We start from the raw sequence: 15823 nt of genomic DNA on the forward strand, positions 1-15823 counted from the left end.
TCAGTAGTTGTGGCTCATGGGCTCTAGGGCGCAGGCTCGGTAGTTGCGGCGCACATGGCTTAGTTGCTCCGTGGCATGTGGGATCTTCCCGGACCAGGACTTGAACCCATGTCCCCTGCATTGGCAGGCGGATTCTTAACCACTGCACCACTAGGGAAGTCCCTGGCTTAGCTGCTCTTGACTAAAGACTATTTTAAACTTCTTGAGGAGCAGGATTTTTGGTGATGAGGTCACAGAGCAGACCATATTTCTGGAGTTAATTCCCATCTGAAGGAGACGTTCATTGAGTGGGTTTGCTCCCAGCTTTTGCAGTGAATGTTTAAGTTATAAATGTCTGAGCTGGGTGGGAGCTGTGATGGGCTGGATAACTGGTCCCTACTTGCTCCTGCAGGGTGGGGAGAGGGATCTCTTCCACACATACCTGCCCTCCAGCCAGAGCAATGGCCCTGTTCCTGTGTGATATGTTGGCATGCATTTGAAGCATTCGTCTTTTAAAAATAAAAGGGCTAGAACTATTGCTCATTGTAGATATGGGGAAACTGAGGCACAGGAAAGCGTCAAGGACTGGCCCAAGGTTTCCTGGTGAAGTAGTGAAAGAACCTGGCCCTGCTTTCAACTTTGCTCTTACCATTAGTTTACTCCTGCTTTAGGCATCCAGGCCCTGAAGAGTGACTGACACTTCTGATGGAAATGCAGAGCACCTTGTGTAAGATGCTAGCCCCCACTCCTCGTCACCACTACCAGGACTCCTAACTAGGATACATGTGAGCAGAGTTACAGCAGAGTCAATGGTTTCCATTTCTGGCATTCCTATTTGGGCTACACCACCCTCCCATCAGAGAAGGGTGAGACAGAACCACAGAGGTGGTTCTATCCCTAGGCTATGACCTTCCCTTTTCTCCAGCCCTGTCAAGTTGTGCTGACATCAATTTTAATGAGACTGGTGATACCACTGTGTTGACAGTTTGAAAGGGAGTCAGGTTACCAGCTGACTTAAGCTTCAGCTGCCAAACAGTTGCTCTGCAGGAAAGACACCAAGATTGAAGCAAGTGTTGAAGTTCTTCCTAGAGCCAATTAGGTCAGCTTCGTAATCTCCAACCAAGTATTTTATAACTTGTCCCAGAGGTGTCAGAAGGGCATATAGAGAAAAGAAATGACCCTTAGAGTTACTCTGTCTGATTAAGGGGTCTTGACCCAGGTCTGCGTGTGTGTGTATGTGTTCGTTACACGTCACCCCACCCCAGCCCTGGGGAAGAGGAGTGGAGGTGTGGTGAGGGAGGCCTCAGAGAGAACCCAGAGACCTGTTCTAGCCCCAGCCTGGCCATTAGCTGGTATTTGACCCTCCTGAGTCACCTCCCTTCTGCGAACCTTCAGTTCCTCGACTGAAAATATGGGGCCCAAGCTTAAGCAAGCTTGCAGCTCTGATCCAGCTTTACAAATCGGAATGGGGGTATAATCCAAGTTCTGACCAGCAGTAAACATGCTAGTAGTTAGTTACATGCCGTTACTCCCACTTACCCTGCCCTCCTGAGGAGTTAGGTAAGGGTTTGGGCTAGTGGAAAATGTCAGAGCTGTGCCTTAGGCTGGTGGAGTAGAAATGGGTAGACCTGTAGCAAGAGATCATTGGGGAGGCTGTTACAGTTACCCAGACAAGGCTGGATGAGGGCTGCACCCCCAGGACTGACGGTGAATGAGGTGTCACCCAAAAACTGCAACAGGAGTACTAGTAAATCTGTTTTACTGGTCAGACTAATCAGTCTGGAAGATAGAATTACAGACTCACCTTAGCATGAGCAGGATGTATATCTGCCCCTAGGGGGCACTAATGCTCTGAATCAGAGGGAGGGAGCCAAACTGTAATCCTCATTTCACGGACGTGAAAACTGAAGGATTTAGAGGTGAAGTGCTTCTAAAGTCACGTAGCCAGTGAATAACCAGCCTATTCCAACCCAGCTCTGCCCGAATTCAGTTTCTGCTGTTTGCCAAATGCTCCTCCTTAGGGCTGTCTGGCTCCTGGCTCTGTTCTAATGAGAAAGTTAGTGGACCTATTTCTTTCTCCGGAGCAAAGTAGATGTTGGCTAACAAGACCCTGAGGCTCAGGACAGAGTGAAGACAGAGTGAGAACAGAGCTAATTTTTAGAATTAGATCCATGAAATGCTTTAGGGGTGCAGGCAAACAGTGGGCACTCTATAAATACAACTACCACTCTTAATCATAATAATTTCACATTGTGAGAGGCAGCCCTGCCATATACCATCTTAGTGAACTGGCAAAAGACCCTTTGCTTCTTGGGACTCAGTTTTCCATTTATAAATTGGGGGTGCCCTGAGCACGCTGTGGTAAGCTAATGAGTGTGAGAGTGCTGGACACTGAGGGGTGATGTGGAGAACTGCTGGGAACAGCCTACACCATGGGCTTCTCTCAGTGGCCGACTAGGCTAGCATGCATGCAGCCGGGGTTCTGCACAGCTGTGCAGCTGGTAGCTGCTGCAGCAGCAGCAGGTGGGTGAGAGGTGGGCATCTGAGCAGAGTGGGTGACCTGGCACTGGGGGAGTCTGGGAGTGGGTGACATGGACTCTGGGGAAGCGAGTAGTCTGCAGGATTCCAGCCAGCCCCTGGGGATAGGAATTCCTGTCAGGCCCTTGGCTTTGTCCATACCAGTGCTGGGTCAGGGCCCTACCTGGTCCCTGATCTGCCATTAGGTTTCACTCCTGCTGGGACATCAGCCCATTGCTTCCCTGTTTCTGTTGCCACCTGGTGCTCCCCACAGCTACCTGTCCAAATCCTACCTACAACCACTCCGCCAAGCTCAGGCCTGACCAGCTCCAGTCTGACCCGTCCTGAGCCCCACTTCTGACAAAAGAATGATGGCCCCCAATGTGTCCATACCATGCTACAGTTCGCATAGCTCACATCCATTATCTTGTTCAAGGGAGGCAGTGTGAGGATTCTGACCCCATCTTTCAAATGAGGGAATTGAGGCTCAGGATGACTGTTGCAAGGCCCCAGAGTGCAGAGCAAGGTGGACTTCTCTCCCTGCCTTGTGCTAATCCCAGGGTAAAGGCCGGGGATGAGCCAGTAACAGTAGACTATTCCACTGGACTTGGGAGGAGCTCATCTCAGAGGATCCCTCTGTGGATGGGAACTTCTGATACCCAGAGCACTCCACAGTGCGGGTGCTTCGGCAGGAGGAAGAGGGAAATGGAAGAAATGAGGCTGAGGAAATCCAAGTTCCCACATCATAGGCCACTTGAGGCCCCTCAGTGTTTCACCCAGGACTTGTCCTCCCTATGTTGCTCAAAGGATCTCCCCACAGCCTGGTTCTCCTGATGCAGCTCAGGAACTTTCAGTGACTTTCCAGTGCCACACCCCCCAAGTGCACACACAGACAACATCCCAAACCACCCTATCAGCCTTACTTCCTGCACCTAGTCTCCATATGCCCTACCTGGCCATCCAAACATTCCTGTGTGTTTCACCTTGCTCGTACTGCCTCCTCTGTCTGCACTCTTCCTCCATCTGCATAAGCCAACCATCCCAGTCTTCAAGAACCAGTGCAAAGGCTTTAGCCTCCCCAGCAGGCCAGCAGACAGGAAACTTCCCTCCCTGGGTTCCTCATTCATTGACTTTGATGACTTGTTCTCATGGCCCTAGCACTGGCTGCTCTGCTCCCTGTCTTGTCTCCCCTGCCAGAGAGTGAGCGCTCAGGGCCATGGGCCTGAGTCCCTTTGCTGTGCCTCACCCACCAGCACTCAGTGCATATTTCCTCAATGACATTTCCTCATGTGTATTAACTTCCTGGGGCTTCCGTAACAAAGTACCATAGACTGGGTAACATAAACAACAGAAGTTTATCATTTTACAGTTCTGGAGGCTAAAAGTCCCAGGTCAAGGTGTCGGCAGGGTTGGTTCCTCCTGAGGCTGCGAGGGAAGGATGTGTTCCAGGCCTCTCTCCCTGGCTTGTAGATGGCCGTCTTCTCCCTGTGTCTTTCATGTGGGGTTCTTGTGTATGTGTTTGTGCACAAATTTCCCTTTTCTATAAGGACACTAATCATCTTGGATTAGGGCCCACCCTAATGAACTCAACTAATTCATCTGCAACAACACTGTTTGCAAGTAAGGTCACATTCTGAGGGACTGGGCATTAGGACTTCAACATATGCATTTTGCGGGGACACAATTCAACTCAGAACACCAAACACATGAATTGTGAAAACCTCTGGGCAGAGAATGGCAGTCAGGTGCTTAAAAGCCCCCACAGTTGGGTGTTTGGACATATAAGAAATGTGATTAAAAGTCGAACCCAGGGATACAGATTTGGAGAGGAGAGTCAAATCCTGATTTGCCTCTTCCTACCAGTTTTGTGATCTTGTGTAAGTCAGTTATCCCAAACTTTACTGCTCTTTCAAACTACACTAATTCACATTAATTATCCCCATGCCCTTTGAACTTGGAACTGGGAAAAATTATTTTATTTTGAGGAGCAGAAGGCTAAAATGGCAGTGGATGATACAAGTTTACAGAAGGGAGTCTAGCGTCCCAGAAATCAGAACCCACCAATCTGGAGCTAACAAAGTTGTATCTCCAGACACCCATGGAAACTTCTAAAATGCAATGAAATCCAGGATCCCCAGGCAGGAAGAAACCAGATCTCATCTAGTCAAATTCCTCTACTGATGTTGGAAACCCCTCAGCAACATGCCTACCTGACTTTGGTTGGATACCTTGGTGATGGGGAGCTCACTCTTTATAAGGCAATGTATTTACCATCTTAGAAAAACAAAGTTCTTTATCTCCACAATAGTAAGGCAGCTTTAACTTTATTTTTTATTATCATGGGTGTTGTTAACTTGATAAGCAGTCTACTTAAAAAGCTCTTATTTATCTAATTTCCTATAACACTCTTGGCTCTAATTTTGCCCCATGGAGCTGCAGAGGGGAAAAATCCAATTTAGCTTTTTAAATGGAGTCTTGCAAATATTTGACAATGTCCATCATGGCTCCCCTAACCCCCAGACTCTCTTCTCCACAATTTATCTCAGATGAATAGTCTTGAAAGTTTCACCTATTGAATACTCATGTGACAAGGTTCCAATGTCGGGTTCTTCCATGTTGTAGCATGCATCAGTGCTTCATTCCTTTTTATTGCCAAGTAATAGTCCACTGAATGGCTATATTATACTTTATCTGTTGATTAGTTGATGGACATTTGGGTTGTTTCTACTTTTTGGCTTTTATGAATAATATTGCTATGAATATTTGTATACAAGTTTTTGTGTGGACACGTGTTTTTATTTCTCTTGGGGATATATCTAGGAGTGGAATTGCCGAGTCATATGGTAATGCCATGTTTAACCTTTTGAAGAACTGCCAGATTGTTTCCCAAAGCGGCTGCACCATTTTATATCCCATCAGCAGTGTATGAGGTTTCCAATCTCTCCACATCCTTGTTATTATCTGTCTTTCTAATTCTAGATATCCTACTGAGTGTGAGGTGGAATCTCATTGTAGCTTTGATTTGTATTTTCCTGACGGTTAATGATGTTGAGCATCTTTTCATGTGCTTATCGGTTGGAATATTATCTTTTAATACATGTCTGGATCAATCTGGTTGGCCTCAGGTTGGCAGTATCACATGTTTAAGACCAGGTTGCTATGGGGCGTTCTGGTGTACTGGGGCTGTTTCTAGAGATGGTTGTGAGCTGAGCAGGCAACCAGGAGAGCAGTCAGACCGGGGTTGGTGATGAATATCTGGGAGTCACCCATGAAAACATACATCTTGAAGCTCTGTGAATGGACGATATTCCCAAGGACAGCGTAAGGGAGAAGAGTGAAAGTTGTTAAAGCTTTGGAGACTCTTGGAAGTTAAGAGTGATAGGAGGAGGTGGAGACAACATAGACTCACTGTCTTTATTTTGGCCACGCCACACAGCTTGAGGGATCTTAGTTCCCCGACTGGGGATTGAACCCAGGCCACCACAGTGAGAGCACTGAGCCCTAACCACTGGACCGCCAGGGAATTCCCTAGACCCACTGTCTTAACTGGGGGTAGGGGGGGGCAGGACCTGCCAGACAGGGGGTTGTGGTGGGGGATGAGGAGGAGATGAGGCTGGTGACAGGCAGAGACTGTCAAGACGAGGTATGAGGACAGGGAAGGTCCTCCAGGCCACAGGCAGTGGAAGCAGCCAGAGAGCAGGAGCTCAGGATGAGACTTCTTTCTCCCTAAGTATCTGGGGCAAGAACCTTGGGCCGCAGGTCCAGGCTGTTAGAGGTCTCACACCCCTCATTTCCTATGGTCCTCACTACGGCCTCTGGTGGTGGTTGTTTCCATTGGCTGGAAGTTGAGAAGTTCCTTAGCAGGAAGGAACACAGCTGGGAGTGGAACCCAGGCCTGACTTATTCCAAACCCTGTGATTTTTTCAGGACACTATACTGTTTCAACCTCCTTTGGGGGCCAGTGTGGGAATAGATTATTATCATTTGGAAGGAATTTGGGATAGGGGTCTCAGCTTCACTGTCGACTCTTCAGAAAGACACTTCCTGACCACCCGTGTAAAGAAGGCCCCCTTGTTAGTCACACACAGCACTCAATTTGTTTCCTTCGTTGCCCTCGTTATTATTGTCCATGATTTTATAGCAGTGCGTGAACAGTTTACTTTTGTCGTAAACTACATTTACTGTAAAATACAGTTTACAGGAAGAGGACCACACTCTTCATTCCCCTTTCTATTCCTGGTGTTTGGCGGGGTGCTTGGCATGCAGAAATTATTTGCTGGATGGGTGAGTGAGGTAGCATTTGGAAAATGGAGGCAGGTAAGTTGTGTATCCCAGGTCAAAAATCCTTCCACAGAGACAGTATGAGGTGACTTTCACCTCCCAAACTGCCCCAGGTGTGATGGTGGGCTTGTTCGCTCAGGGACAGTATAAAAATCATGCTTATGTTCCAGGAATGAGGACCAAGGTTGAAGAAGCAGGAAGTGGGTGTAGGTCAGGGTGTGACCATCAAGGGTGCCTATAAATGGAACAACTGAGAACCTGGGGCACTTGACACCAGGGCAGGTCCTCGGCGGCTGGGATCGGGGAGCTTGGGTGCATTAATACTTCACTTCTTCCTCAGAGGAACTTTCCAGAAAGCTGACTTCAGGGAACAGTCATGTTCACCTAAGAGGCTGAATGTGGCCTGAGGAGTAAATGTATGAAGTCAGTTATGACTCAGTCCTCGCTGTCATCTTTCCTTTTCTGCACTTGGCCGTTCAGAAAATGTTTATTGGCACCTACAAAGTGTTAAGTTCTGTGCTTGGTGCTACGGATATAGTAGGAAACGGTTCAGGCCCTGCTCTCAAGGAGCTCTTTGTCCTGGAGGACACAGTTATAATACAAGGCTCTAAGCCACATAAGGGCAGAGGCCTGGACTTCTTGTTTGTTCACCATGGTGTCCCTAGGGCTTTGCCCTGGGTTTAGTGCTGAGTAGGTGCTCCAGATGGTTCCAACCCAGAGGAGCTCACAGTCTACAGAGAATGACAGACAAGAAAAGAGGGAGTCACCATGAAGGGTAGTAATTGGGCCAAAAGAGGGTCCTGTGGGAGTCCAGAGAAGGTCGTTGGGGAGATCAGAGAAGGTCCTGAGAGGAGGTGACTTCTACCCTGAAGGACTTGCAGAAGGACCTGCAGAAGGCAGGGCTCAGCGTGGTGGGTGTAGGGGAGGAGGGAGTGTGCAGGCTTAGGAATCTGCCTGTGCCAAGGCCTGGAGTAGAGAGAACATGATCCTTTAGGGGAACTCAAAAATAGTTCAGTGTAACTAGAGCACAGAGTGGCAAAAAATTAGGCAGGAGTCCTAGGCTGGAGGAGGCTTTGCGGGAATCAACTGCAGGAGGGGCTGAGCACAGTCAAACTAGCCACTGGGGTCCCAGGCCCCAGGGTCTGAGCTCTAGGAACTGGGTCCAATCCTCGACCTTGACCCTCATGACCCAGCACTCTGGGTACCCTAGTTTCTCCAAAATTAAGTTCTTCCTTGCCCTCTCCTGCCAAAAAAAAAAAAAAAAAAAAAGATCCCTCATTGGTTTTAATTTGTTTTTAAAGACCTTCCCACATGTTCTCATCCATTTCGACAGATTGAACACTGATTCATTATCCAAGCAGAAAAAGCAACAGAAAGCACTGGAAACTGGCTTTAAAATCAAGAACAAGAGTAGAAGAAAAATTGTACACTTTCCTCCTTTTTTGTGGTAGGTACTAAATAAGTACCTGCTTTAATTTATTGAAAGTCCCTATTTAACCACAAATAACAACAGCCTAATTTGCTTGTGTGGGATGATCATATTTTTAAATGTGATTTCTTTTTTTTCCTTTAAACTTAATTTCCACTTATTTATGAATTATGCAAAACCATGATGGTTTTCTTTAGCCCCAAGTGACTGAGTTACTTTAGTGCTGGGTTTAATTTTCTCTGTAATCAGGTCCTGTTGCTCAGCCTTACCCAGGTGTGAAAGGCCATTTAAACTTGAGAGACATAAAGCACATGGCATCTAGTCTAGACATATCGCAGACGAATGAACCCTGCTGCAATCTCCTTGTCCTTTGGTTGCTTCCTCCTGGCCTCCACACTTGCACTTCTTCAGAACCTCTCAACTTTGGGACCCCCCTCTAGCCCATGGTCCATTTTCCGTCTGTTTTTAACAACTGAACTTTTCCAAGAAAAGGTCTATTTTCGCCTCCTGTGTTCCTTCATCTTCCTTTGGCCACCAAATCCATTTCACCACCAAATCTGCTGTCTCCAGTGGTCCCCCTGCCCCCATGTTCCCCCCAAGTTCTTGCTTCTCATTCTCCTGCACTGCTCTGGGCCTTCGAATCTGTGGGTCTCTCCTCCTCAGGACACACCCTGGTTCTCTGTCCTTCCAGGACGGCTGCACAAGGCTCACCTCCCCACTGCTCATCCCTCTGCACACTCTCTCCTTCAGGAGTCAAACCCATCCTCAGGCTTTCCTCAAAATGGCTCCCAGATCTCTCTCTCCAGCCCAGACCTCCACTCTGAGCTTCAGACCTGCCTCTCCTCCTGCCTGGTGAGCAGTTTCACCTGCGTATTTACACCAACGTGTCCCAAACCTACCCTTCTCCCTTCCACCCGGAAGTGCCTCCTCCTCTCCTTTCTGTTATTGTTACTTTGCTCATTAGTTCTGAAAGTCAAGCTGGGAATCAAGTGTTATTTCTTCCTTCAAACTGGTTCTTATTTCTCAGCTTTGTCTGTAACCCAGTATAGTGTATTGCAAGAGCCCTAGGCTAGGAGGCAGTCCAGGGTCCTAATCCCAGCTCCAACACGGCTTTCTGGATGGCTTTGGACAAGTCAGTGAACTTTTTGAACTTGTTGCCTCTTCTATAATAGGACTGGCAACCACTTATTGAAAGCTTACTACAGGCCAAGTACTGTGATTAGGGTGTTCTATACATCATCTCACGAACCTTAAGAGGTGGGGTCTTTATAATTTTCCCATTTCAGAGAAAAAGGAAAATAAAACTCAGAAAGACTAAGGTATTCAGGATCAAGAGCTGGTTAGTGGCATGGGCTGGGCTCGAACCAGCTCTGTAATTCTAACTCCAGAATCCGTTTTTTCCATTACACTGTAGGGCGCGCACTCTCTCCACGCCGAAGGCACCCAGCCGTCAGCCTCCTTCGGGGAATGTCTGCTCACGGGTGAACGCAGAGACCCCACGGCCGCCAGAGGTCACGCCTCCGGCTGTGAGCCACAAGCCCAGCTCCCGAGAAGTGCGCTGGGCTTCCTCTTCCCGCCGCACCTCTCCTCTAGAGGGTGGCTCCGCCCTCTGATCTGATTGGCTGTCTGGAGCGAGGCGGCGCTCGAGGATTGGCTGCGCGGTGGCCGCGGGCTGACGTGGCGGGGCCGGTGTGTGGGCCGGGCTGGGCTGCTGACCGAAACGACCAAGGGGCGGTGGCGGCGGCGGCGGCGGCGGCGGCGGGACCGTGACGGGTGGTGCGGCGCGGAAGCGCGAGCCGCTGCCATGCCGCTGGAGCTGGAGCTGTGTCCCGGGCGCTGGGTGGGCGGGCAGCACCCATGCTTCATCATTGCCGAGATCGGCCAGAACCACCAGGGCGACCTGGACGTGGCCAAGCGCATGATCCGCATGGCCAAGGTGAGGGGACCGTCTAGAGTACCCGGGCGCCGAGCGGGGGGCGGGGCCTGGGGAAGACCGGCCTGGGCAGGGGTGGGGCAGGGCTGCGCAGAGCTGGGGCCATCCTTCCTCTGCCTCTCGGTGCCCTGCGTCCGGCCTGCCGTCCAGCTCGCCGGATCCATTTCCAAACGTTTCGAATCCTCTTCATCCCTCCGCCACCATCCTGATTTGTTTGCATTACTGCATCTGCCCCCCGCCCCCTTACTCCCACCTCTCTCGCTCCCTTCTGGTGGCAGAATGATCTTTCTGAAACACAGATTTGATCAGCCGCCTGGCACCTTCAGTGGCTTCCCACTGGCCGCGGGTGGAGTCGAAACCCTTTAATAAAGCCTTCAAGACCTTAATGACCTGGCCCCTTCTTGCCTTTTTTTTTTTTTTTTTTTTTTTTTTAAATCTCTGACATCTTCCAGCGACAATGAATTACTACCAGGAAGTTCCTGAAATTTGCTGTTGTCTCTCTCACCTGCCATTCCTTGTACTTACCTCATGGAGTTGTGAGGATCAAGTGAGATAACTCGTGTAAAGCTCTTAGTACAGTACTTGGCAAATAGGACTCAATACATGTTGGTTGTTAGTGATATGACGTTAATGAACATTTATGCTCTCTCTTTGGATACTTCCTCCAAGCCCTCCCTGCAAATCTGGGCTCCTGTAATTGTTCCCATCGAATTGTATTGTCACTGTGTGTTTAAACTTCTCTCTCTGTTAGACTGTGAGCCCTCTGAAGAGGAGGCCTGTCATGTTCTTCATTGTGACCCCGGGCCCACCATAAGTCTGCGCTGTGATTCCTTGGTTTAGCGATAGCTCACTCCATCTTTTTTCCTTTCACTTCCCTTCAGTCAGTGCTGTTCAATCAGTCATTCATGATTAGGTTTTCTGTTACTCCTTCAGGACTAACTGCTTTTATGGAAGCCTACTGAATCATAAAAATACTTTTATTTTTAAATTTTATTTACTTTTTCATTGAAGTATAATTGATTTGCAATAACATTGGTTTCAGGTGTACAACATAGTGATTCAATATTTTTATAGCTTATACTCCATTTAAAGTTACTGCAAAATAATGGCTATGTTTCCCTGTGCTGTACAATACATCCTTGTTGCTTATTTATTTTATACATAGTAGATGGTGCTTCTTAATCCCCCACTCCTATCTTACCTCTCCCCCTTACTTCTCCCCACTGGTAACCATTAGTTTGTTCTCTAGATCCGTGAGTCTATTTGCAACCTAAGTGTCCATCAACAGACGAATGGATAAAGAAGATGTGGTTGATATACTCAATGGAATATTATTCAAGCATAAAAAAGAATGAAATTCTGCCATTTACAACAATGTGGGTGGACCTGGAGGATATTATGCTTAGTGAAATAAGTCAGAGAAAAACAAATACTCTGTTATCACTTACAGAATGTAAAAAATAAAATACCTTTAAAGAGTAACAATTGCTAACATTTTTGAGTGCTTACTGGGCCAAGTGCTTTAAATGCACCATCTCATTTAATTCCTACAACAACACAGTGGAATAGATGCTGTGGGTTTCATTTTAAAGGCTCAGAGAAGATCAGTGACTTGTCTGAGGGCCCACAGCTAGTAATTCATGTATTTCAGAGCTTTGCTCTTAGACACAGGGCTCCAGCCTTTGTACTGTAACATTGTTTTCTAGGGGGAGACTTCGGCTCTTAATTTAGGAAACAACCTTATTTTGGAGGTGTCAACTCTGAATGCTGAAGTTGTAAAAATACCTAGAAATAGTGAAGCCATAGAAACAAAGTTACAGTGGTTTTTTTTCTTCTTCCTGTTTTAATTGTGAAGGATAGTTTTCCCCGGGGGAGGAGAATGAAGAGTTTGAGGTTGTGTTATACTGGAAAGAGCACTGGACTGGAGTCATGATACCATTTACTAACTGAATAATCTTGGGCAGCTGGATAATCTTGGTCTTTTCCTCTCTAGGCTTCAGTTTCACTTGTTTTATAATATGTATGTATCTTTATTTTTAAACTTAAAGCAATGGAATCTTTTGAAATCCTTATATTTTAGGATTTTTTTTTCTTGCCAAATGGAGTCACATTTCCAAGTTTAGTTATCCAGAGTATATTATGTACAAGCTGGCTTGTTCATGTACCAAATATGTTTACAATATTAAAAGTTGAGTTCTGTCAACTTGGAAAAAAAACGCACAGTATAAGCGCTGTGAGTTGAGTTTATTCAGTGTCATACTGAGGACTATAACCAGGGAGACAGCCTCTGAGAAACTGTTCTGAAGAGGTGAGGAGGGAGGTAAGTAGATATGTGATTTTGGCGAAGGGAACCTGTAATCAAGCACACATCTCTGTGGAAGGTTGCTGCTAGTCACGAGGAACAGATATCTTAGTTAATGGTTTTGGTGCTTTTCTAAGTATGGGAAGATTCAAGAATCCAGGTTTATAAAAAATTTCTCCTACAAATACTTAACTGTCTAAAGGCCTGTTCTGCCAGTTTTCCTGGAGCACAGAGAGCCTCATTCCTGATCTCTGCTCTGAATTACTTTCAGGATATGTTGAAGGTCAGCAGCTGCAGTGGCTAGTGACTTAATTCTTGTAGAACCAGGTGGCAAGTGACCTTCTTTAATTGGCAGTTCATTCAATTGTTGACCAAAATAAAAATGCTCAACACAAGAGTTGTGAGTTAAGTTTTATAGTGAGGACTATAGCCCAGGATACAGTCTCTCAGATCTGAGAAACTGCTCCAAAGAGGTAGGGGAGAAGCCAGTATATATATATATGGATTTTTTGGCTAGGAAATACATGTAATCAAGCATGAATCTTGGTAAAAAAGTACTGCTAATCACAAAGAACAGATATCTCAAGTTAATGAGTTTAGTGCTTTTCTATGTATGGGAAAATGCGAGAATCTGGGGTCATTAAAATTTTTCCTGAGACATGCATCTTAACTATCTGGGGGCATTTTTTTTTTTTTTTAACATCTTTATTGGAGTATAATTGCTTTACAATTGTGTGTTAGTTTCTGCTGTATAACAAAGTGAATCAGCTATACATAAACATATATCCCCATATCTCCTCCCTCTTGCGTCTCCCTCCCACCCTCCCTATCCCACCCCTCTAAGTGGACACAAAGCACCGAGCTGATGTCCCTGTGCTATGTGGCTGCTTCCCACTAGCTATTTGCATTTGGTAGTGTATATATGTCCACAGCACTCTCTCACTTCGTCCCAGCTTACCCTTCCCCCTCCCCATGTCCAAAAGTCCATTCTCTACGTCTGTGTCTTTATTCCCGTCCTGCCCCTAGGTTCTTCAGAACCAATTTTTTTTTTTTATTATTCCGTATATATGTGTTAGCATACGGTATTTGTCTTTCTCTTTCTGACTTACTTCACTCTGTTTGACAGTCTCTAGGTCCATCCACCTCACTACAAATAACTCAATTTCGTTTCTATTTATGGCCAAGTAATATTACATTGTATATATGTGCCACATCTTCTTTATGCATTCATCTGTTGATGGACACTTAGGTTGCTTCCATGTCCTGGCTATTGTAAACAGAGCTGCAATGAACATTGTGGTACATGACTCTTTTTGAATTATGGTTTTCTCAGGGTATATGCCCAGTAGTGGGATTGCTGGGTCGTATGGTAATTCTATTTTTAGTTTTCTAAGGAACCTCCATACTGCTCTCCATAGTGGCTATATCAATTTACATTCCCACCCACAGTGCAAGAGGGTTCCCTTTTCTCCACACCCTCTCCAACATTTGTTGTTTGTAGATATTTTGATGATGGCCATTCTGACTGATGTGAGGTGATGCCTCATTGTAGTTTTGATTTGCATTTCTCTAATGATTAGTGATGTTGTGCATCCTTTCATGTGTTTATTGGCAATCTGTATATCTTCTTTGGAGAAATGTCTATTTAGGTCTTCTGCCCATTTTTGGATTGGGTTGTTTGTTTTTTTGATATTGAGCTGCATGAGCTGCTTGTAAATTTTGGAGATTAATCCTTTGTCAGTTGCTTCGTTTGTAGATATTTTCTCCCATTCTGAGGGTTGTCTTTTCACCTTGTTTATGGTTTCCTTTGCTGTGCAAAAGCTTTTAAGTTTCATTAGGTCCCATTTGTTTATTTTTGTTTTTATTTTCCTTTCTCTAGGAGATGGGTCAAAAAGGATCTTGCTGTGATGTATGTAATAGAGTGTTCTGCCTATGTTTTCCTCTAAGAGTTTGATAGTGTCTGGCCTTACATTTAGGTCTTTAATCCATTTTGAGTTTATTTTTGTGTATGGAATTAGGGAGTGTTCTAATTTCATTCTTTTCCATGTAGCTGTCCAGTTTTCCCAGCACCACTTATTGAAGAGGCTGTCTTTTCTCCATTGTATATTCTTGCCTGCTTTATCAAAGATAAGTTGACCATATGTGCGTGGGTTTATCTCTGGGCTTTCTATCCTGTTCCATTGATCTATGTTTCTGTTTTTGTGCCAGTACCATATTGTCTTGATTACTGTAGCTTTGTAGCATAGTTTGAAGTCAGGGAGCCTGATTCCTCCAGCTCCGTTTTTCTTTCTCAAGATTGCTTTGGCTATTCGGCGTCTTTTGTGTTTCCATACAAATTGTGAAATTTTTTGTTCTAGTTCTGTGAAAAACGCCATTGGTAGTTTGATAGGGATTGCACTGAATGTGTAGATTGCTTTGTGTAGTAGAGTCATTTTCACAATGTTGACTCTTCCAATCCAAGAACATGGTATATCTCTCCATCTGTTGGTATCATCTTTAATTTCTTTCATCAGTGTCTTATAGTTTTCTGCATACAGGTCTTTTGTCTTCTTAGGTAGGTTTATACCTAGGTATTTAATTCTTTTTGTTGCAATGGTAAATTGAAGTGTTTCCTTAATTTCTCTTTCAGATTTTTCGTCATTAGTGTATAGGAATGCAAGAGATTTCTGTGCATTAATTTTGTATCCTGCTACCTTACCAAATTCATTGATTAGCTCTAGTAGTTTTCTGGTAGCATCTTTGGGATCCTCTATGTATAGTATCATGTCATCTGCAAACAGTGACAGTTTTACTTCTTTTCCAATTTGGATTCCTTTTATTTCTTTTTCTTCTCTGATTGCTGTGGCTAAAACTTCCAAAACTATGTTGAATAATAGTGGTGAGTGTGGGCAACCTTGTCTTGTACCTGATCTTAGTGGAAATGGTTTCAGTGTTTCACCATTGCGAACGATGTTGGCTGTGGGGTTGTCATATATGGCCTTTATTATGTTGAGGTAAGTTCCCTCTATGCCTACTTTCTGGAGAGTTTTTCTCATAAATGGGTGTTGAATTTTGTCAAAAGCTTTTTCTGCATCTATTGAGATGATCATACAGTTTTTCTCCTTCATTTGTTAATATGGTTTATCACATTGATTGATTTGCATATATTGAAGAATCCTTGCATCCCTGGGATAAACCCCACTTAATCATGGTGTATGATCCTTTTGATGTGCTGTTGGATTCCGTTTGCTAGTATTTTGTTGAGGATTTTTGCATCTATGTTCATCAGTGATATTGGCCTGTAATTTTCTTTCTTTGCGACATCTTTGTCTGGTTTTGGTATCAGGGTGATGGTGGCCTGGTAGAATGAGTTTGGGAGTGTTCCTCCCTCTGCTATATTTTG

The 15823-nt window shown here is 45.5% G+C and overlaps 1 protein-coding gene across 1 annotated transcript in view; it reads left to right on the top strand.

Annotated features, from left to right (window-relative positions):
* Window positions 1-9918: 9918 nt before the first annotated feature.
* The window catches only part of NANS (N-acetylneuraminate synthase), a 29937-nt gene continuing 24032 nt past the window's right edge, over window positions 9919-15823 (top strand). The window contains exon 1 of the mRNA XM_057548838.1: window positions 9919-10142. Within this exon, the coding sequence (XP_057404821.1) occupies window positions 10011-10142 (132 nt within the window). The 5' untranslated portion in view covers window positions 9919-10010. The remainder of the gene's footprint in view (window positions 10143-15823) is intronic.

This window comes from Balaenoptera acutorostrata, chromosome 6 (assembly GCF_949987535.1).
Source record: "Balaenoptera acutorostrata chromosome 6, mBalAcu1.1, whole genome shotgun sequence".
Lineage (NCBI taxonomy): Eukaryota > Metazoa > Chordata > Mammalia > Artiodactyla > Balaenopteridae > Balaenoptera > Balaenoptera acutorostrata.